The 23,411-nt window shown below is 40.3% G+C and overlaps 1 protein-coding gene across 1 annotated transcript in view; it reads left to right on the forward strand.

Annotated features, from left to right (window-relative positions):
• eys (eyes shut homolog) overlaps positions 1–23,411 on the forward strand; it is a 370,767-nt gene that overhangs the window by 32,782 nt on the left and 314,574 nt on the right. Inside the window, exons 4-8 of the mRNA XM_054750130.2 lie at positions 1,089–1,205; positions 11,706–11,878; positions 13,880–14,007; positions 15,916–16,030; positions 18,419–18,578. Of these exons, the coding sequence (XP_054606105.2) occupies positions 1,089–1,205; positions 11,706–11,878; positions 13,880–14,007; positions 15,916–16,030; positions 18,419–18,578 (693 nt within the window). The remainder of the gene's footprint in view (positions 1–1,088; positions 1,206–11,705; positions 11,879–13,879; positions 14,008–15,915; positions 16,031–18,418; positions 18,579–23,411) is intronic.

The raw sequence follows: 23,411 nt of genomic DNA on the forward strand, positions 1-23,411 counted from the left end.
GGGCTGTCTCCGACACGTGCCGGTGAACCAACCCACCTACCTCCATGTCGCTAGTGTTCCACCGGGTGGTGGTATTAGCCCCAGGCTCCGGTTAGCTTCCAGCTAAAAGGCTACGGCACTCTCCTCCCAGTCCCACCCTGCTAAAGAGGGCCCGGAAAAGTTCCCCCACTCATCAAAGTGATTTTTCAATTATGAGCTTTTATAACCTTGTTAATCAGGATAGTTGATTTGCTGCTGCACATAAACTGTCAGTCAGAAGCTCTGCTAGCCGGTTGTTTTAGTTCAATTTGTTAGCTTGTTATCAGAATCATAGTTGCAGTTTCATCATCTGAGCTGCTTTTTAAGTTCTAGGTAAACTTGTTCAATTTGGGGTTAAAAACAAATGTTTTCACATAGTTTCCATGTAGGTTTTTTTGCCAGTTCCTCTTCTGAAAGGTAGACAATTATTTTTCTCCTTCCCTCAAAAAATCTTAATATTCTCCTAGTTTGGCCCAGCACAGATCACTTCCCAATTACAGCAACAGCCTTATATCATAACCACATAAGTGGAGAAAATGCTCAGTAGCAATGAGAGAATTTGCTGTTGCATTTAAGTGATGTTAACTATTATTTAACATTTAAAGTAATTTTCAATTTTTTTTTTCATTTATTCAAAAAACCCTGGTAAGGGATGTTTTTCTGTATTTGGAGCATCAGAAAAAGTTTTATGGTGGAGGTGATGTTTTAAAGTCACTGAGAAACTGCATGCATACAGTTTGTTTTTTTGCTGCTAATACAGTAGCAGGTGCAGCTGCATATTTTTGCAATAAAAATGTTATGTTGTAATGGAATTCATGCATTCGTTTTTGTTTGCTTTGAACCCAGAGCAGACGTCACACGCCAGACGACATCAACACTGCGTACGTTAGTATTTGTTCATGTATCGCGAGTAATATCGATATCGCAATATTAAGCCCTGTTATCGAATATCGCAGGTTTTCCTAATATCGTGCAGCCCTAATTGTCATCATAAACACTTAAACTGCAAAACAAATCTAAACTATTGTCTATGTCACCTAAATAGCTTTCCAGTGTGCTGTTTGTTTTAGGCATCAACTGCTCTGAAGTTGTTGGGAAAGAAAACTGCGACCAAATTTGTGAACACGGGAAGTGTGTTCAAACTTCATCCACCTCCTTCACATGCATGTGTGACACCGGATTGTCTGGTAGGCAGTAGATTAAATTTTCAAGCTTGTTAATGATATTATAGATGAACTTTCTGCTACAATCATGTTACGAACCAACTATAAGAATAAAGCCAACACTTCATTTTACAAGTAGTGGTAAAACAGATCTCCTATATCAGTGGTTCCTAACCTTTTTTCCTTGATGATCCCCTTACCTGTACCTAAGACAAGCTGAGGACACCCAACACCAACTCCTGCCCACATATTTATGTTAAAAGTCATTACTTACTAATTTTATTAGGGATGGACAATACATTGGCATCAATATTGGTATCGGACGATGTCAGTCATTTTTTAGCATATCGGTTCGATAAATAAAACTGGCCGATATTAACAACCGATCTTTTTACCATCTCGTCTCCATTTGTTTACCTGTTTCAGAGGGTGAGGGGGTGATGTGTATTTGTTTAGTCATGTGAACAGTGACTGTAATAATCTCATTATCGTAAACGTGTGTGTTGTGTGTACAAAATAACATAAATTCAGCTTTAACAATTTTCATTCTATATCAATTCTGCTGATTTTAGAAACATAATTGTCAGTATATCGGTATTGGCAAATATCGGTTATCGGCCATAACAGTGATCTTAATATCGGATATTGGTATTGGCCCTAAAATTTCATATTGGTGCATCACTAAATTTTATGCAGACATACTCAATTATAACTAAAACTCAGACATTTTTCTGAAAGGGAAAAGTATTTCTGGAAAAGCTTCAACTGAAGTAAAAAAGCATCAAGAATAACGTTAGGTTATTCCTTATGGACCATAAACCTGGTTCCACCTGATCTTACAGCTGTCATCTTAATATATGAAGTGGCTATTTCAAATTAAACTCTTCTAGTTACATCCCCTGATAGGACACTGTAAAGGGGCAAGGCTAAAGTGCTAGCTAACTAAGCGTGTCTGAGCTAATAAAACAAAGGTTTACAGCAGTCGGTTTAGATTTTAATTTGCTATGGGCTGTGTCTCCTGAGCAAATTATACCAAGTTCTTGATCATAAAAGGGTGACAGGAGGGAAAGGGCCAGGCTTAAAACCAAAAGGAAAGGTCACAAATGATTATTAAGATTCTGTTTATGTTTTATTGAATAACAATGACCGCCCAAGTTGATGACGGTGTCCGGTTGTAGATTTCCTCAGCTCTTTTATGCTAATGATCTCTCCCTATTACATTTAGAATAGCCAAACTGTTTCTTCTTTTCATTTAGAGGCAGTACTGCATGCTCATGTTAGAAAATGAGATGGTGCTCTTGGTTTGCTGAACTTGTATGGAGACAATTACTGTTTGACTCATTTAGTTTCGTCTACCATAGCAAAGCAGTTAGTTTAATGGATATCACAGCCAAATGGGCTCATAGACCTGGATACTCCCCAGGCTGCCCTGGATATCACTGCCTGCAGCAAAAGCAAGCCTGCAATGAACTTTCTGGAGTAAGCCCTCCAGGTGGCTCCTTACATTGATTCATTGTTTTGTTTGTTGCACGCTTTGCCTTGGCAGCAGTTTTGAAGTGTCATAGTTTCGCCTTTTGAGTCAAGCACAAGCTTTCAGCTTATTATTTCAGAGATGTGGTTTCAAGGTTGCTTACAGTACTCTCTGGCATTCTTCTGTACAAGAGCCCATTAGGGTCATACAGCCAAGGAAGAAAGTCTCTTTGTATTTCACGAAGGCAATAGCTGAGATAGAAATACACGTTGTGTTGTGTGCTAGTTATATTTTTGTTTGTGAAATTGTGGAACAGCGGTGAAGGATGCACCCGTTAGATTTGCATGTTAAAAGTAAAAAAAAAAACCCACAAATTTAAAAAGAGCATCGGCCTTGGAGGATGGTTCTCTGTGATAGCCACCCTTAGACTTAAATACGGCTTTGAAGAATGAATATTGAAAAAGAAGGAAAGTTTTTTTTCTGGATGAAAAGAACTCTAAACATTTGCGAGAGAAGATTAAACATTTAACAACCTTTGAAACTAAATGTCACCATTTTGCCGTCAGCTTTGTCATATGTGGGTGCCACTTGAATGTTGAACTGAAAGTTTCAAATTTTAATAGAAGAAAAGGACAAGTGTCATTTCATAGAAAAGTTTTTGTTTGCCCAAGCATATGACACCAAACTGGATTAGAAGTCCCAGTGACCTCAAACGTTTTACTAAATTCTAGGTAGGGCTGGACAATAAACCAAAAATGTATTATCGAAATTCTTGACTCTTATCGAGATAATCTTTGACATGTCAATAAATTTGATAATAAAAAAAATGAAAAGATGTGTGTAGGTTGGCAATGTTCATGTCCCTTTAAGAAGCTCTACCACCTTAAGTCATGTAAAAATGTGACTCAGTGTAATACATGTAGCAGCCATGGACATATAAAAATAGATGAGATAGAAATTGATAGCAGCCCCGTCTAGTGGACAACCTTTGTTTCTGTGTATACCTGTAGTCATCGTCCATTTATCTTTATCAAGGTGAACCCTTCAATATATCGTCATATTTATTTTAGGCCACATCGCCCAGCCCTAATCCTAGGTTGTGTACAAAAAGGGCTGCATGGTGGTGCGACAGATTGCATTGTTGCCTTGCAGCAACAAGGGCGCTGGTTCCAATTTGACCTTTGCCGTTTTTCTCATGGAAGAAGCTTTTTCTCCCATGCATGCAGGAGTTTTCTGCAGGTGTTTTGATTTCCTCCCACTGACCAAAATCATGAATATTAGTTTTATTGGAGGCTCTAATTTGGTGTCAGTGAGTGAGAGACTGGTTGTTTGCCTCTTTGTGTCCCTGTGATGGACTAGCGACCTGTCCAGGATGTCCCCCTGATGACCACTGGAAGTGGGCACCAGCTCCCATGAGACCCTGATAAGGCTGACACAGTTAAGATATTGAATGGATGGATAGTTTAAAGAAAGAGAAATACTACTTTTAAAAGTAAATGTGTATTTTTTAAAGGTTTTTGAGAGTAAAATTTGTGAAAACAGAAAATAATAAAAATTTTAAGTAATCTATCCATCCATCCATCCATCCATTTTCATCCGCTTATCCGGAGTCGGGGCGTGGGGGCAGTAGCTTAAATCAAGAGGCCCAGACTTCCCTCTTCCCCGCCGCTTGGGTCAGCTTCTCCGGGGAAATTCCAAGGCATTCCCTGGCCAGGTGAGAGACATAGTCCCTCCACCGTGTCCTGTGTCTTCCTTTAGGCCTCCTCCCGGTTGGACGTGACTGAAAAACCTCACTAGGGAGGCGTCCAGGAGGCATCCTGACCAGATGCCCGAGCCACCTCAACTGGCTCCTCTCGATGTGGAGGAGCAGCGAATCTTCTCTGAGCCCCTCCCGGATGACCGACCTGCTCATCCTATCTCTAAGGGAGAGCCCCGCCACTCTTCAGAGAAAACTCATTTCAGCCGCTTTTATCCGCAATCTCGTTCTTTCGGTCACTACCCAAAGCTCATGACCATAGGTGAGGGTAGGAACGTAGATCGACCGGTAAATCGAGAGCTTCGCCTTCTGACTCAGCTCTCTCCACTACAACAGACCGATACAATGCCCGTATCACTGCAGATGCAGAACCAGTCTGCCCATCGATCTCACGCTCCAGTTTTCCCTCACTCGTGAACAAGACCCAGAGATACTTAAACTCCTCCACTTGGGGCAGGACCTCATCCCTGACCCGGAGAAGGCATTCTACCATTTTTGAATGAAGACCATGGTCTCAGATTTAGAGGAGCTGATTCTCATCCCAGCTGCTTCACACTCGGCTGTGAACCGCTCCAGCGAAAGCTGAAGATCACGTTCTGATGAAGCCAACAGAACCACATCATCTGCAAAAAGCAGAGACCTGATCCTCAGGCCACCAAAACGAATGCCCTCAACACCTTTGCTGCACCTAGAAATCCTGTCCATAAAGGTTATGAACAGAATCGGTGGCAAAGGGCAGCCTTGGCGGATTAAGTAAGTAAACTTTATTTGTATAGCACCTTTCCCAGGCATAAGCCACAAGCTGCTTGACAACATTTTAAAAGTTTAAACAAGAAATGCGAAAATAAAAACAGTGAATCAAAACAATTAATAAAAATTAAATCATATCATAAAAGGCCAAGACCACACAGAGAACATAACAGCCCTAAAATAACTAGACGAATGCCTGGACAAATAAATGAGTTTTAAGCTCACTCTTGAACTTGTCGACAGAATCAATAGAATGCAGAGTGAGGGATAGGTTATTCCAGAGTTTAGGAGCTACAGCTTCAAATGAACGGTCACCTCTAGTGCGATAGTAAATGCGAGGAACTTTAGGCAGATTAAGATCCCCACTCCTCAGAGCCTGCATAGGGGTGTAGGGTTGGATAGATTCTCTAATGTAGGAGGGAGCTTGTCCTTGCAGGGCTCTGAAAACCAAAACCAAAATCTTAAACTTAAACCTAAAAGACACAGGCGGCCAATGAAGTTCCTTTAGGATGGGGGATATGTGAAACCTATTCGTGCGTGTCAGGATTCTTGCAGCAGAGTTTTGCACTAGTTACAGACAATGGAGCTCTTTTTTGTTCAGACTAGAAAATAAACTATAACAATAGTCTACACGGGATGACACAAAGACATGAATGAGGAGCTCCAAATCATTTCACTCCAACTCTCACTGGGAACGAGCCCGACTTACTGCCGCAGTGTGGACCAAGCACTGACACCGGTCATACAGGGACCTAACGGCCCGTATCAGAGGGCCCGGTACCCCGTACTCCTGGAGTACCCCTCACAGGGCCCCCCGAGTCAAACACCTTCTCCAAATCCACAAAACACATGTAGATTGGTTGGGCAAATGCCCACACACCCTCCAGGATCCCCCTAAGGGTACAGAGCTGGTCCAGTGCTCCACAGCTAGGACAAAAACCACATTGCTCCTCCTGAATCTGAGGTTCAACTATCCGATGGACCCTCCTCTCCAGAACCCCTGTATAGACCTTACAAGGAAGGCCGAAGAGTGTGATCCCCCTGTTGTGGAAACACACCTTGTGGCCCCCCCTTTTTAAATAAGAGAACCACCACCCTGGTCTGCCGGTCCAGTGGGACTGCCCCCGATGTCCACACGATATTGCAGTGCCGCGTCAGCCAACACAGCCACACAACATCCAGAGCCTTTAGGAACTCCGGGCGGATCTCATCCACCCCTGGAGCCTTGCCACAGAGTGGTGATGAGGTCACTGAGGTGGTAAAAAAAAATCTTTAAGTAATTAAAAATTTGAATAAACTTTTTAAAGTTTTTTCTTAATGTCACAACCTGCAGATAAATTTCAGGAATGTCAATTTTTTGAGAATGACTTGATCTCATCTTAGTTTCATACCTTTAGGCAAGCACATAAATCAGAGAAAAGAAGAGGCTATGAATTAAACTATAATTTTAATGGATACTTAACAATTTTTTCATATTTTTAAATCATTTTCTTGAGCCAGTATGTGCTAAAATGACCCTTTACATGGTTAAGAAAGACCACCCAGCCCCTATCTCACCCTGTGACCAGAACATTGCACTTACAACTTCAGCCTAGTGGTCCGCTCTGTTGGGACTTACCTGGTGCTGCAGTCTGTTTCCAGCATGTTCCATGCATGTTTTAGATCATGAACACAGCTGATTAGTTTAATGTAGTGATGAATTATTCTTGTAGACACTAATGAAGACTGCGGAAACAATTCAACTGTTAGATTAAGATGTTTAGGCAAGGAGAGTGAGGTGAGGGAGGTAGAGTGTACAGTCGGTAAAGACGGCTCTCCCTTGCCCTGCCTCCAACATGCCTCCTGTTATCTCTGTAGTTATGCTGCTATAGGCTTAGACTGCTGGAGGATACACTGACCACTTTTCACACACTACTACTTTCTTCTGCAATCTGCTCCTGCTATTTCAGCTGTTAACTTTATTTTTTCTCTAAGTGTTTTTCTCCCCAGAAGAAGGTACAATGATGTTCTGCTGAGCTGTGGTGGCCTCATGGAGGGGGCCATTGTCTAACACACTGCTGCTAACCACTTAAACATTCTCCCTCTCCTGATAATAATTTTTTGCTTTCCGTGACATTGGATGTGCTACTACTAGTTTACCCGTTTAACAATAGATTCACTAGGATAAATACAATAAAATTTCTCTCGCCAAATAGAATATTTACTAAGCAATCATGGTGTAACCATGGACACATTGCTGTGTGTGTGTGTGTGTGTGTGTGTGTGTGTGTGTGTGTGTGTGTGTGTGTGTGTGTGTGTGTGTGTGTGTGTGTGCGTGTGTGTGCGTGTGCGTGTGCGCGTGCGTGTGCGCGCACGTGTGTGTGTGTGTGTGTGTGCCTGCTCTGTCTTCTCGATCCCCAGTGAGTCGTGGTGGATGGCTGCTTATACTGAGCCAGGATTCTCTGGAGGTTTCTTCCTGTTAAAAGGGAGTTTTTCTTTCCACTGTCGTTAAATGCTTGCTTAGTATGAGGATTGCTGTAAAGTCACTGACACTAGTCAGTGACTTGATGCAATTTGCTGGGTTCCTTATATAGGAAACATTTTTTCTGATTGGCTTAATGAACTGACCTGTATTGGAATGTTTATTATGTGAAGTGCCTTGAGATGACTCTTGTCTTGATTTGGCGCTATATAAATAAAATTGAATTGAATTGAGAGTTTTGCTTTCAGTTCTACAAATGGACGGTGAATGAATTATGAAAATATTTAAGAGTCAGAAAACAAACACGGTGTAGTGATAAAGGCTGGAAATTGAGGTTTTCTGTTGAGTTTATTTATTGTTTGTATCCTTAAGCTGTCACCTGAGACATTTCTACCAAAGAAGGAAATTATATTTGGGCTTGAGCTAATTTGTTATGCACTGAAGACAAGAACAACATAATCTGTCTTAAAATGAGTCCTTTTGTTGTTGTTTTTTTGGGTGGTGGTGGTGGTGGTGGTGGTGGTGTTCTACACCATGAAGTACCCTTATCAGTGAAGAACAAACTAGCACCAGCGATGGTAATGATCTGCATCAGTGCACATGGCCGATTCCTGTTAGGGTACCATTGATCAGGAGTGTGTGTTGTCCTGAGACACGTCCTGTCAGAACCCGTTGCAAGTACCGGTTTCTGAGATCACTACTGATTCATTTCTGATCATGAGCATCACTCTCCCACCAAATATATGTTCTTCCTCTGCGTAAACCTGCAATCATTCTGATTATTCAGTCTGCTTCACCTTCTTAGATTTTTTATCTATTCTTGCTGCATTTTCTTACAAGACTTAAAATTGGGTTTTCCATTTATTCAAACTTTAAAATGATGTCTAACAACAAACAGGACAGTTTGTCATAATGCCACCAAACAGCTGATATTTTTCTCAATTTAATGAACAATGCATGTGTTAAAATGCAATTTGTTGCAAGCATACTTCCTTAGCCTGGGCAGCTTTCATCAAATTAGCTTTAGTTGTTAATGCTCTTTGAAGACAGCCAGGATCCCGTGGATCTGTTTGCATAGTCATGGTGTCCTACTGTCCGGGCAGCTTCTTGTGAGTTCTGTGGAGCTTGTGTTTTCTCCACCTCCCTGTTGTAGTTGGCTCATTAATCAGTTGGATTTTAGTGGCTGCCCCGGGGCTGGATGCCCACATCGGACAACGCCTATGCACACAGAATAAAGATTTGAGCTCTTGGGATGTTTCAAATAAGATCTTCTTTTGATTTGAGTCTCGTTTGCTCTAACTTTAACAGATTAGTTGCAAGACTTTACCTCATTCACATGCCCATATTCATACTGGAAAAGTAGTTTTACAAAATATTTAGGCTACGTTTTGAAATATTATGTCCTATTATGTTTGTTGAGAGAGTCAAAATAAATAACACGTAAGAAAAATATGTTGGTTTTCATGCAAAGCAAGGAAGTTATCAGGACTTCTTGACATGAGTGAAGTTAATGATACGAAGATTATAAGTGTCAGGCATAAAAGTGACGAGAACTATCTGAACTGGTGCAGCTTTTGGTGAACCAGTTCTGGAAACTTGTTAAAGCGAGGTGATGCAAAAGCAAACCCCTGAAGTTGTATACAGTAAGATTGATGCCCACAGAGGAGACTGTGGGGAGCCTCTGGGACGTGTGCACTTGTATCAGCAGGGGGATTAAAGAAATATGCAAAGGAAGAGTCACTAGAAAGATAAATGTGTAGGCACTGTGTGAAGAACGTACCAAAAAAAAAAGAAAAGAAAAGAAAACCCCACCAGGGAATAACATCAAAACTTTATTCAACTTGAACCTGCAGTGAATTTAGTCTAATTTTATATTTTTTGTGCATAAAGTCACTGCAGCATTACTCTGCATCCGCCTCTTAGATGTGGGTGGGGGGGTGGGGGTGGGGGGTCGCATGCTCCGCCCCGCAGTGCTCCTCTGTGAGAGCGGGGGTGGGGGGTTTGCACATGTTCCGCTGCTGTTTCTCACCAGTCTCAGCTGTTCGAGGGCTCTAGTTTCGTTGCGCCGTTTGTGTCAGCAGACATGGTAGGGTCGGGGAGGGGGGCGGGGCATGACGCTTAGCTTGGCGGGTGGACAAGCAAAGCCTGGTGGGCCGCCAGGCTTATAAAGCACTGGGGGAAACCCTGGGCTTGTAGCTATAACTTTAACAAACAGTCAGGTAGCAGTTAACATTTTGGTTTAACTTGCAACTCTGATTGTTTTAATGTTGGAATGGTGCCGATTTGAGGGAGGAATCCATCTCTTAGCCCACTCCTGTGGCGGTTATTTTACATCATCAGTGAAATAACATAGAAAAAACATATTCTGGCTCAGTTTATGAGAGCTCCCGAAGATAAAATCCAAACATTGCTGACAATTAAACTCTACTTGGGGATGGCATTATCAAAGGTGCAGACTAAAAAAGGAATCACTTCTTCGTAACTGGGGAGATTAAGGGTCGGAATATACTATTTAAAATTCTGCGTACGTGTGTTTATCATGGATGCTTCATGTAAATGGCGTTTGTTTGAAGCATTGTTTATGCATGTCCTCTGAAATTAATGCAATGCATTTGTAAACTGCAATTTGTGAGTAACCAGTGGGGTAAGTTGACAAAACGAGCTAATCATATTCGCCATTGTCATGTCATCTCTGGTTTAGAGGTCTTTCTTACCATCTGTGATAATGCTGCCATTTATGTTTTTTGTCCAGGTCACAAAGTTAACCAATTACTGACCTCTTCTATTGACGCCATGTTTGTTTTGGTTGTACCCCACAAACTTGGAACTCTATTCAGTCTAAGTTCTCTACTGCGCCCCCTAGTGGAATACTCAAGTACTATGTGCAGTGCAGCAGCAAGTATGTGAACAAGACGCTGCCTGCTGCCTCAGCCAATGCGAGGTTAAAAAGCAAGCATTTTCCTGGCCTAAATCCCCCGCTCGCAACTTGAAAAAAGTGGGCGTTAGTGTTTACAGGCCAGGGGAGGAGCATGCAGGTTAAATACTACCTTGAAGGGGATGGGTGGCACAGGGTGACACAAACATGCCCCGTTTAGCCATTTACATTAGCTGGGCAAACTACAGCTCAAAGAGCAGGATTCGAGCGTAAAGCCAAAAATCGTTTCACGGGTGTTTTTGATGAGGAAATAATATATGTATATGTTTATGTATTTAGCAGATGCTTTTGTCCAAAGCAACTTACAAGTTATAATCGGCATGTTGCCCTTGAGGCTAACAACAACAACAACAACAAACTATTTCCTGTCAGTCGTAGGTGGCAGTGAGGCAGCATGATGAATCATGGAGAGGAGGGAACAAGGAGTAGACAGTAGAGAGGGGGACGGGTGCAGGGAGGGTGCTAGTTTAGAAGATGCTCTCTGAAGAGCAGGGTCTTCAGGAGTTTCTTGAAAGTCGAAAAGGAAGCTCCGGTATTACATGGTTAAACACTCGAAAAAGTTGACTTAGCATGATATTGGCCCTTTAAAAGAAAAAATTGACTACAGGACATTTAAAAATTACATACTTGTGAAAAAGCTTACGATGTGAAATGAGCTGCAGCTCTGACTACTTAAAGTCAAGTGAAATCCTCAGTGAGAATCATTCTACGGTTTAAGGATGACCCGTGCCCACTGTGGTGAAGTTGACTTGTTCCTCATTACATCTGAATAGTTCTATTGCTCATCAGTAAGATTGTTGGCTTTTAAAAACAATGTCTCTAAGCAACTGATGGCTAAGATGAAATAAACTTTCTCGTAAAAATGCATAATTTTAGACATCCGTAGTGTAAAATCAATACTTCACACATGCCTTCATCATTTGTAATTGATAGAAAATATCAATAAAAACCTCCAGAGGCTTAGAAGCCATGAAAGTTTTATTTTATTTTTTTAAGATTTTCTTTTCTTTCAAACTGATTCATTATCCATTTTTCCAATTTAAGGTTTTATAAATAAATAATATATCTGAATGAGTTGGAAAAAAGTACTTTTTGATTCTCTACATTTGCAGCCTAGACAAAACACTAATTTTGTGTTTTGAAATTTGCAGGCCCTCCTTGTGCAAAGAAGAAAGCCCTCTGTGACCCAAATCCATGCAGAAATGGTGGGACTTGTATAGAGACCCCCAAAGGATTCACATGCCTCTGTCTGGACTCTGAAGTTGGCTCGGACTGCGTGCCGTATTCGTGTCCGGAGGAACAAAATTGCACTGCAGGGGAGCATGTGAGGGCTTCATTCCCCCTATTTGTTTTGTCTCAGCGGGGCGTAAACAAGAAATGTCATATGAAAATTAATAGCGTCCCAAAACAAGATCAAATGGCTTCATTCTGAAGGCTGCGGTGGCAATTAATATTTCCAGCAGAAGATGAGCAGAGGGAAGGAGTGCTCACTTCCCCCAGCATTTTGATTAAATGACCCTGTGCATATTTAAGTGTCGGCTTGAAATGGCGCTCATCAAAACCTTTTTGTAATTGGATGCCTGCTGCTATTTTCACCTTTCACTGCAAATGTTATTGTGCCCATACATTTTGCAAAGGCGGAGGTGTTTTGAATGGAAGACTCTGGAGAAAATGCACGACCACTCTAATTGTGTTTCTGTATAACCTTTGTTTTATTTAGGACACTTTGTGAATTGCAGATTTTTTTTCATTCCCCTCACAAAACACCCTAAGAATTACTAAAAAGAGGATAGTTTAAAACCAACAGTTTTACAACATAGCTGCTGCTTAATAGATCATTTTTGCTGCTTTATCTGTTTTCATTTCTCAACTGCTCAAAATACGCAAATAGTCTAAAGGAGTTTAAATGCTGTGTGGGCTGATGAGAATGCCATGTGAATTTTAAAAAAATCATTAAAATATGTGCTGAAACTCGAGATTATGAAAAACATCTTAGGGGACGTTGAAGCAGAGTCATTTTAGTGCTTATTTAAAATTACATTTATGCTCATTTTCATTTTGATGTCAACTATGTGCAAAAATATTAATGCTTCTGTTCAATTATGAAAACAAAAAAGAAAATCTCAAATTGATATTTTTCTCATTTAGATATTTTTATTGAGTGACTCGTGCTGTTTTAATGCATCCATCATTTGGTTTGATTCTCTCTCGTTAAAATTAACAAACTGTTCTCAAAAAGGGGAAAAACTATTGAGCTAATATACACAGTCCTAAATCATCTCAGTTCCAGAGAAGGACTCGACATTACTCATTCACTGATGAAAAATTTAATAGACATTTTTGGATGCAGCAGCAAACGTTTATTACCTGAAATAATTCTGAGCCCATGCAGTGGCATTCAGGGCAAATTTGTGTCTGTTTTGAAGGTGGTGCATCCATAAATCCAAAGGATTAGGCTAATTTTTAAACTCATTAACAACAGGTTTTCTGAAAATAGTTATCTTGGTGTTGCAGATTATTAAAAGATCAATTTGTTGTTTTCTTTGAAGATAAGTTTCACTGAAAAAAAGGTTAACTTGTCCTTTTGAAATTTGGTCAGTCACTCTGAGTTTCAGAACATGAAAATAGTCTTCTACCCCTTTTTACGGCATTAGCCGCGGAAAGAAAATAGATGTGGAAATGCTCGGGTCAGGGAAAGCCACACATATCCACATCACACTTAAAAATTAGCTTTCATGGACTCGCCCACCTTGGCTTGCCACCAGGGAAGGCTGTTGAAGATTTTTCATCCAGGCTATAGAAGCCAACTGTTAACATTAGCAACAACATGGCCGAACTCCAATCTTGTGTTATTTGTGCAGATAAAACTTCAACGTTGCATAATGGACAAAGGCGGACATTCATTGATTTATACAGAAAATGTATTCAAATAATGAATGTATGCCTACTTAAAAAGTTCATGATTCTGAACGATTCAACCAGTAGTGTTGTAAACCTCATCAATCATGCTGCTGACCAGGTGACACAGACATTCTACCTGGTGTTTCATCCATTTATTTATTTAGTCAACATGTTGCTAAATTAAGTAAATAAATAAATCCCTTCATTTGCTCATATTGGTAAAGAATAGTTTAAAATTACTGCTTTACACAACATTGAAATTATTATAGCAGTTGATCAAGGAACCATTAATCACTGCAGGTTTTTATTGATAAAGTTCCTACAGTTAGTGATCTAATGCACCATCTGTGTTACCTAACCCTTTTCTCCCGACACTGACAGGTGACCTAGATTTTTTTTCTTCCCGTTTTGCTTCTATATGCAGGTCTCTGGATGTGTTTGTGCAGATGGTACTGTGGTCCCAGAATGCAGGAGGCAGCAGAGCATGTGCAGCCCATCGCCTTGTCTGAACAATGCTACTTTCGTGCCAAGGGGAAAGGATTACTTCTGCAGGTAAAACACAGAGTGCTATCTAATGGGGTCAGTCTCCTAGGCCCTGTTCACACCTGGCTTTAACATGCATCTTGAGTAACCTGAACACTGGTGTGCGGTTAACTACACCTGGGAACACACCAAAAGATGCATCATGAATGCACTGAGATCTAATGACTCGGAACACATTAGGAGGTAGATCTGGGGTGCATGTGGCTTCAGCTGTTAACCATGCAGTAAATGGCATGGCTAACTGCAAAAAAACTCAACTTTATTCATCATATCACAAGATTTCTTCCAGAGTGTAGCAGTCACACTTTATAACGTGACGACTGCAAATTAATTATGACCAATAAGATGTGATGATTCCATATAAATATGAAATATCACCCTTATTGATCTTTAAATGTTTAATCATAAGATTATAGTTACTTTGACTCGTTCAGGGACCATAAACACACTTCGTATTAATTCAGAGTCAGATATATAGGTAAAAGGGAACTTTATTATTTTCTAAACTAATGATTATACATGACAAGATATGAGTAATGAGATGTGATGGAGTGGATATGCGGTGATGGAGTGTGATGTGTAGGTGGTGTGATGTAAGCTAGATGTTTATCAGAATCTTTGTATCTGAAAGAAATTGTGAAATCTGGGTGTAAACGAATTTGTTGTCAATATTCATTTCAAATTCATTGATTTAAGAACAGGTTATTCAAACATTTGATTTGGACATCTTGTTCATTCATCACATATGATTATTTAAGCCATAAGTTGTAAAGCCTTGTAGGATTCATGTGGATTAACTTTTATTCAGAGTGAGGAATCCAGCAGTCTAACTTTTAGCAGAGAGATGAGGCTTTTGCAGGAGACGTTGACAGTTTATTTACGTCTGCGATGAAGAACAATAAGTGAGCAAAAGGTTGATTTGTGCGTCTGGATCCTCCAGCTGGCATAACCTTGACTTTGCAGCTCTGGCGTGTATGAAAGGTTATGCTGTGTCAATTCGATGGTGAAAGTTGACCCTTTTTATTCATTACAAGAAAAATGTCTTTAAGATTCGTTATTCATAATCCCATTTTCATGTAATGATGATGAAACAGTGCTTTTATTCTTTCAGCACTTCTTTTAATGTTTATATACTATTTTTAGCGAATTGCAGTAATCAGTCCATTATTTACACTCACATGAAAAGTTTATTAGCTGAAAAATGAGCTCAAATGGATCCACCATTTACTGCCTTTCAGAGATGTTCACCAGGAATCACAGAGGAAATCAAACAGTTTAAAAACTTTATGTGAAACTGTTTTAATGATTCATGCAGTTAGCAAATATTGATGAGTCATGGTCAGTGCTTGGTAGCTGGTGAGTATTAAAAACTCTGCAACTGACGTGCTTTAAAAACAAATCTAGCTACAGTTTTTCCTACAGAGGCTTATGTTGGATTATAGGCAGCTTTTGATGTCTTCTAAATTCATACCTTAATAAAATCTATGTACAGTCTATGTAATAAAACATTTATATACATCACAGAGGAGGATGGCTACATGATTTTTTATTTTTAGTAGGATTTATCTTGTTTTGCACTTTTGTGACTGGTTGTGTTGTAAAGCACGTTGGGGGGTTAAGAAACCCTAGAAGGCGGTATATCACAGGCCATTTACAATTTACTGTTCTATCTGCTGAATCTCAGATGATTATCGTAATTTTCATTACTTGTGTATTTTTCTCGCTGTGGATTTCACTTTTTAAATCAGTATTTATTATTTCGATTTACAACGTCTTTCTCTTTTCTGATATTCTAACTCCACCCATTTGACAATCCAGGCCAAACAACCTGGAAGAAAAATGTGCACACTTTTCAGTGAAATCCATATCACAATAGCATCACGTGGACATTACTACTTTGTGTTTCTGGTACAACAGATGTCTGAGTGGCTTTTCTGGGAAGAACTGTGAAGAAATAATTGACTACTGTCGGCTGCTCAATATCAACTGCCTAAATGAGGGATTGTGCTTGAGTGTAATTGGCGGATATCAGGTAGGTAATATAATGTTTCAGTCATAATGAAATACTGTGAAGCCCACCAAATGTGACCTGAGCTTCATCTTAATGAGGGTCTGGATGTGAACAGTGTTGAGCTCATTCCATAATTTGTCTTTTATTGCTTTATGTACAGGGAGAAAGTTAGAAAACTTCATATCCATAGGAGCTGATTTCAGTGAATGTTTTTTCTGTGAACACATACAATTTTCTCTTTGATATTTTTGCCAAATTAATTAAATTCTGATTTATTCAAAGTTTACTTTCTCACTTTAAGTGTAAACCGGAATTTCCTTTTGGTAAATTTTTGTGGTTGTCTGCTGTGGCAGCTCGTCCTTTCTGATGTGAAAGGAGAAAAAATTATGTGTCCGTTTTGCTTTATTATGTGTTCCTGCATACAATGTGAATTATCTACACGTGACTTTCACCAGCTATCTGTCATCTAAAAGTAAATTAGTTCCAACAAACTAATTTCACTCCTGGAGCACTGGAAAAAGTGCCCCTGAACTGCAGTTAAACAGCCAATCACATTTGGTTTCTAGGGAGAACTGGAGATTTTTTGGCCAATCAGCACCACTGAATTCAATGTCTTTAGAGCAGGGGTATTCAATTCTCTGCTTGGAGGGCCGGCATCCCACAGATTTTATTGGTTTCTCTGCTCCAGCACACCTTATTCAGTGGTTGAATCACCTGTGCAGCAGCTTATTGGGCTCTGCAGAAGCCTGTTAATCACCAGCTGATTGAAATCAGGTGTGTTGAGACAGAGTTAAAATTAAAATGTGCTGATACCGGCCCTGCAGGCCTGGAATTGAATACCCCTGCTCTAGAGGGTACTGGCCAACAGCACCACGGACATATATAAATGCCCCGTCCACTGGCACTGCCTATTGGAGCTGCCATAGTTTTCAGATGCAATCTTGGTTTTGTCTCCGTTCACTCCCATTGCATTTATTTCCCCTGAGGAATGTGTTTAGCATCTAAAATAAAAACACATTTTATAATGCTTTTTCACAAAGTCAGACACATGGTATGGCATGATGGTTCATTCATATATATTCCAACAGGTATGCTAGAAAAGTCTCAAAACTCCCACCTGATCTGTTTTCAATGCGCTAGCTGTTGCAACCGTAGGCTGCACAAAAAAAACAGCATTGTTACTCACTCTGCGCTGCTATGCTCTGAAGTGCCTAATAAGGCGTCTATGTATTTATGCTTATGAACAGCACCCATGCCACAGGAAACAGCTAGCTAGCATGATAGATGGTGCCTCCTCTCTCATACCCTCATTCACACACACTCACTATTGATTTATATAGATCGAGCTGAAATCATACTTGTAGCTGTTGTAAAATGTGTTTATTTTTGTTTATGTTTTTGTTCTTGTTTCGTGGGATTATAATGTTAAAAACTAAATATCTAATTAGATGTTTATGTAGTGTTACTGCCACCTACTGCTGGAATTTTGTACTGGACTTAGAGGGTCACATGCTTTGAGCAGATGATCAAGGTACACTTGCTGTTAGGGACTGAAAACTCTAACTTGTAAACAGACTAGGGAAAAAATGAATTGTGTATAAGAAAAAATGAACAATTAACCGCAATTGCTTTGTTTAAAAGCACATAGTAGGTTTGAATTGAATATTCTAGTCTAAATTATTTGTAAAGTTGATGATTGACTATCTGTAAAACTGCTTCTATGGAGAAGTGAAATTAATGATTGTGTTGCAATTGTAGATGTTTTCCAACTGTTTATTTGAGTTGTTATTGTGGACTAAAAGGCACATCTTTACACACATAACTCAAGCCAAGAATTTGTTTCACCCGCCGCCAATATTTCACAAATTTTTTTTTTGTTATTATTGTAGCTAACCTATTCTTTTATTTGGGATTTAACAAACCAGGTACTAATTTATCCCATATTTTCTTCTCTTTGCTCTACCAAACAGTACTAAATTAAATCTGACAGATTTATTCAAATCATGCTTTTTGTAATTAAAAAGTATCTCATTGTAATTAAAAGTGTCTCATTGTGAAGCAGCTGTTGATATCTCAATGACAGAGATGGATAAAACCTTTTATGTGTACAAGAACAGGAGGCTTTCTTTAATTTTAATGACCCGACCAGAATACTTTAATGAAATGTTTATTTGTTTATTCAATGAGGCAAAAATAGTCAACAGATTTAAGACTGAAAGTCAACAATTCAACCCTCATAATCAGATTTTTTAACAGTGGTTTGGCTCAAAAGGTGGAGAACTCTGATATTTGATGGCTTTATTTTTGTGCTAATAAAAACAGCTCTGTTCAGTGTGTTTTCTAGTGCATACAGCACCATGGCCCTGCTTATTTTAGGTAAGTCTGAGTCTTTTTTTTTTTTTTTTGCAGTGCATTTGTGCCCCAGGTTGGATCGGGAAGTTTTGTCAACATGTGGGAGACGCCTGCTTGATGAAACCAGACAGCTGTTTAAATGGAGCCACTTGCATTTCAACAAGTCAGCCGTCGTCTCCTCCTCAGTACATCTGCAAGTGTCCCCCTGGTTTCACAGGTGAGACAGCTTTTCTTTTTATCTACTTTGCACCTTCCCAGTCTCCCCGTGCGTCTGTATGTTGAACAGAACCCTCTTTTGTGTGCAAACTTTTATGAAATGGATAATTACGAGTTGAGTGTTGTCATGTTGACGCTAAGGGAAAACTGTAGCTGTCAGGGTTGGATGTAGACTGTTTTGCCATCTGCTGACTTTGTTTCTACAGTAAGAACATTAAGCTTCTTTTTATTCTAACATCTTGTGTGTCAAGCTCTGGTTTAAAAAGCATATTGTCCTTATAAGTCTTCAAAAATGAGGGGAGCTCAATAAAAAATCAGAGTATGACAGTCCACACTGTTTATAATTAAAAGAATAAACAGGGTACATATTCATCAGCTGGCTTAAAACTCTAACAGTAATTGCTGTTGAAGGTTCTCAGTCATCCAGGTCACGGTAATCCAAAAGGGTTCAAATGAAGGCAACTGGACCTTTTCGGTTTCCTGAAGACGTTTCGCTTCTCATCCGAGGAGCTTTGTCCTCGGCTCCTCCTGCTTTTGGTCTTAACTAATTCCACCTGTATGAACTTTCTAGTCCGTCGCATTGTTGACCCTCCCTTTTTTATTCAGTTATGGGTCTTGTCTTCAACAATAAATCTTATTTATTTATTTACAGTTGTAGTTGGGATTGCTGTACTGTTGTATGACCCAATTTTGGCCAAACCTTGCAGTAAACTTTCTGTGTTGATAGTTTTCAACTTGCAAAACATTTTTCTCACTGCAAGGCTTATTTAGAAACTGCCTTTTTTTTACCCTTCCAGGTGATGACAAATCAGCAGTTTCTCCATGGTCGTTGCTAATATTTCAACATTCTTTGACACGGTGTTAAAGTTAGGGTGCATAGCCTATAAAGTTTAAGGTAACTTAAAAAATGCTTACTATCTGACCCAGTTTCACAGGGAGCCGAAGTCTCCTCCCCTTCCAGTCAGCTCATGGGTTCCCGGAACAATGAAAAAATAAATACGCTTGAATGAGGTTATAAAAGTTATTTTCAAATCCGCTTTGCCGTACGCCCTGAATCACACACATGCAAGTAAATTTTATTTTTATAGCACTTATCACAGACATAGAATCACAAAGTGCTTCACATAGATCTAAACAAAATAAAACTAAGTCATGAAATCTGAATGATCTTTAAACAGAAATAGATTAACATCAGAAAGAATTAAGTCATAAAATTATAAAATACTTACCGTATTTTCTGGACTATAAGCCGCTACTTTTTTCCCATGCTTTGAACCATGCGGCTTATAATGAGGTGCGGCGTTACTGAAGATCTTCCTTCACCTGCCAGGGGGCGCTTTAGCAGAAAGTGAAACAGGTGGAAGTCAAAAGTGGAAATTGAAGAAAGTGCTAATTTTAATTTAGCACATGCAAGCAGTCGGCACGACGAAGACATTTTTTCAAATCCATACCCCCTCATCATGATAACTACACGTATGAGTTCATATGATGCCGCATTTAAGTTGAAGGCCATCGATCTGGCAGTAAAGGAGGGAAACAGTGCTGCCGCACGTAAGCTTGGCATGAATGAATCCATGGTTCGGCGCTGGAGACGGCAGCGGGAAGAACTCATTCAAGCCAGCTTCACCCGGGGATGATGACAGCAACACGGACAGCGACACTGACATCGCCACAGAAAAGGTATGTGACGAAGCTCTTCTGAGGCTGTTCAACTCCGACACTGAAGAAGAGGACTTTAATGGCTTTAGTGCGCAAGAGGAAGATGAGAGCGAATGACTTCTTCTGGTAGGCAAGCGTGTTTTATTTACTAACCAGGCATGTTTTGTGTGCAGTTTTTATTTTCTAATCATCCAGGGCTTATTAATGCTGTGTCAGCGCTGTTCTTTTCTTCTAAACATGCAAATTACCGGTAATAACGTGTCAGTTCTGTTTTTATTTTATAACCATCCAGAAATATGAACGCTGTCAGTGCTGTTTTCTTTTCTAAACATGCAGGCACGTTCACCCGTGTTTAAAATTTGTTTTGTTGAATTAAAACAACAACGAAATCCTCTGTGTAGCGTCTTTCTGTCTAATTATCTTATGTTATGGCCAAACATGTGCTGTGCGCTGGAGACCTGCATGTGGCTGCTGCACCGCGGCTTGTATTTGAGTGTGGCGTGTGTGTGTGTAGAAAACCTTTTTTTTTTTTTTTTGTTGCGGCTTATATTGAGGTGCGCTCTATAGTCCGGAAATTACGGTACTTACATATGTGCGATTCAGGGCATACGGCAATGATCTAACACAGCTTACTGAAAATAAAGATTCAAAGCCAACTAAAGGTTGGAGTCTGAAATTAAACACCTGAGGAAAGGGAGCAGTCTTTTGAAATTTTACTTTTCCTGTTAGGTAATGGGCTCGACACACGAGAGACGACATCGCCTCTCCTCCATTCATTTTCAATGAGACATGCGCGACAAAGCGATAATCGCGGTTCTCCCTCCTACCAAGCGAAATGCGAAAAACGTGCGTGTGAAATTTTGCGCTCGTGCACGTGTCTTTCACAGGCGACCCAGCGACGCGATCCCAGAAAGTTGAAATATTTTCAACTTTTCATCGCTGTCGCTCGGATGAGGACCAATCAACGGAGGTTTCATTCACTGACCAATGAGCGGACAGGATGCTCCGTACATCTCCGAGCAAACATGAAGGAGAAATTGATTATTATTATGTTTTATACAGTAAAATCAGTAAGATTTCACACAACTCTAGCAGCATCTTGTGAAACATCATATCTACCGCTTTTTTAACTCTAAACCGCTTAAATAACCTTAATTCCCTCCAACCTGACACAGCCAAACAAAACAACGGAAGTTTCCATTTCGCCATGGAACAGAACACGTAGACGGCTTTGCTGCTGGCCGCGGATCGCCTCCCGTGTGTCAGGTAATAAAAGCGACAGCGACAAATTTCGCTGATCGCGGTCGTTTGACGCCTCCCGTGTGTCGAGCCCATTAGTCTGCACTCTGCATGTTAGACACTTAACGTAGAACACTCATGCTGAAAGCAGCCAACAGTTATTATAAGTATACTACTTTGCCTTTTGTTCGTTTATTTAGGACAGATGGCATTTAAATAACATAAAATGCAGAAACAACTAATGAGGCACTCTTGTTTAACAAGTGCCTCATCTGTGTCATGCTATGCAGTTTCTCCATGGTGAATGAAAAGGTTGATTTGCCTTTGGCTCAGTTTTGTCCAGTCAGTTTTTTGTCCAGGGTATTTATTTATCGGATTTTTTTGTAATCAACAGAATGTCAGTTTCGTGAAATCATCACACAGAGAAACTTTTTTTTTATTTAAAAATTGATAGAAAACAAAGTAATCAGATTTGCAACAGTCGAGAACGTGATGCTCTGAGAGATGTTTGATTCCATTACAGGGATTGTTGATTTTTATTTTAAAGGGGTGCTTTGCAACTTTTTCATATTTTTAAATAATTTTCTTCAGCCAGTATGTGCTAAAAGGACCTTTTACAGGTTTAATGAAAGACCGCCCATTCCCTATTGCATCCTGTGGCCAGAATATTCCACTTGCAACTTCAGGCTGGCGGGTTGTTCTGTTGGAACTTATAAAAAATTGAGCTGGCAGACCTGGCGCTGCAGTCGTCTTCCAGCATGTTTCCTGCATGTTTTAGATCATGTACATAGCTGATTTGTTCAATTTAGTGATGAATCACTCCTGTAGACACTAAGGAGGGCTGGGGAGACCTTTCAGCATTTAAATGAAGGTGTGAAAAAGACGAACACACTAGGGGGTGCTAAAAGCAAGCTAAAACTGCCTAGTTCCCATTTATATAGGAATTGTAAATTTATTTTGACCAACTTCCTTTATTGAATAATTATCTGTTCTTATTACGTCCTTTTCTGTGGTGTTTTTTCTTTTTGTGATGGGAATTTAATACTTTATTACAATTGCTGTATTTTCCAGACAATTAGTCACACTTTTTTTCATAGTCTGGCTGGTCCTGCGACTTATATACCAAAGTGACTTATTTACCAAATTATGTATGCCACGCTGCTGCGGGCCAGCCCTGGCCCAGGAATGAGCTCCCCTGCCCCGCCATCACCTGCTGGAGACTGCTACGCGCTGCTGCATGCCGGCTCCGGCCCAGGAATGAGCTCCCCTGTCCCACTGGGAGGGTTTCAAACACCGCCATCACCTGCTGCAGCCTGTGGTGGGGTGCTGCGGGCCGGCTCCGGCCCAGGAATAAGCTCTCCCCACCCGCTGGGAGGGTTAGAAACACTGCCATCCTCTGCTGGAGACCGTGGCGTGCTGCTGCGCATACTGCTGATGCAACAGCTGGTTGTTTATTCTGTTATTGTTACCGGTACTTGTCTTGCAATGTAAAATGCTTGGTCTCAGATTTAGTAAGAAAAATAATAAAATTTCCCCCAAAAATGAGATTTATAGTTCAGTGTAACTTATACAGAGTATATGTTTTTTCTTCATTATACATTTTAGCAACACATTCTCATACCCTAAGCGTCGGAAACAAACGCTTGGTCAGCCACCCTCCACGTCAGACCCCAGACGCCAAAAGTGCCCTTTTTCGTTACTTATGTGCGAAAAGGGGTTTTCCCCTTTTGTAACTGCAGATCCCAATGCAGCGTAAAACCGACGTGATTGGATATCCGCTGATGCGGCACCGAACCAGCTCATTTAACCGCACCTAAACCTTAACGTTTCACTATTTATAACCTTCCCCTCACCCTCATCCTAACCTTAACCCTCATTTCACCGATGCAGCACCGAACCAGCTCGTTTAACCACACCTAAACCTTAAATGCGGCAC

Source organism: Nothobranchius furzeri, chromosome 12 (genome assembly GCF_043380555.1).
Source record: "Nothobranchius furzeri strain GRZ-AD chromosome 12, NfurGRZ-RIMD1, whole genome shotgun sequence".
NCBI classification, from domain to species: Eukaryota; Metazoa; Chordata; class Actinopteri; order Cyprinodontiformes; family Nothobranchiidae; genus Nothobranchius; species Nothobranchius furzeri.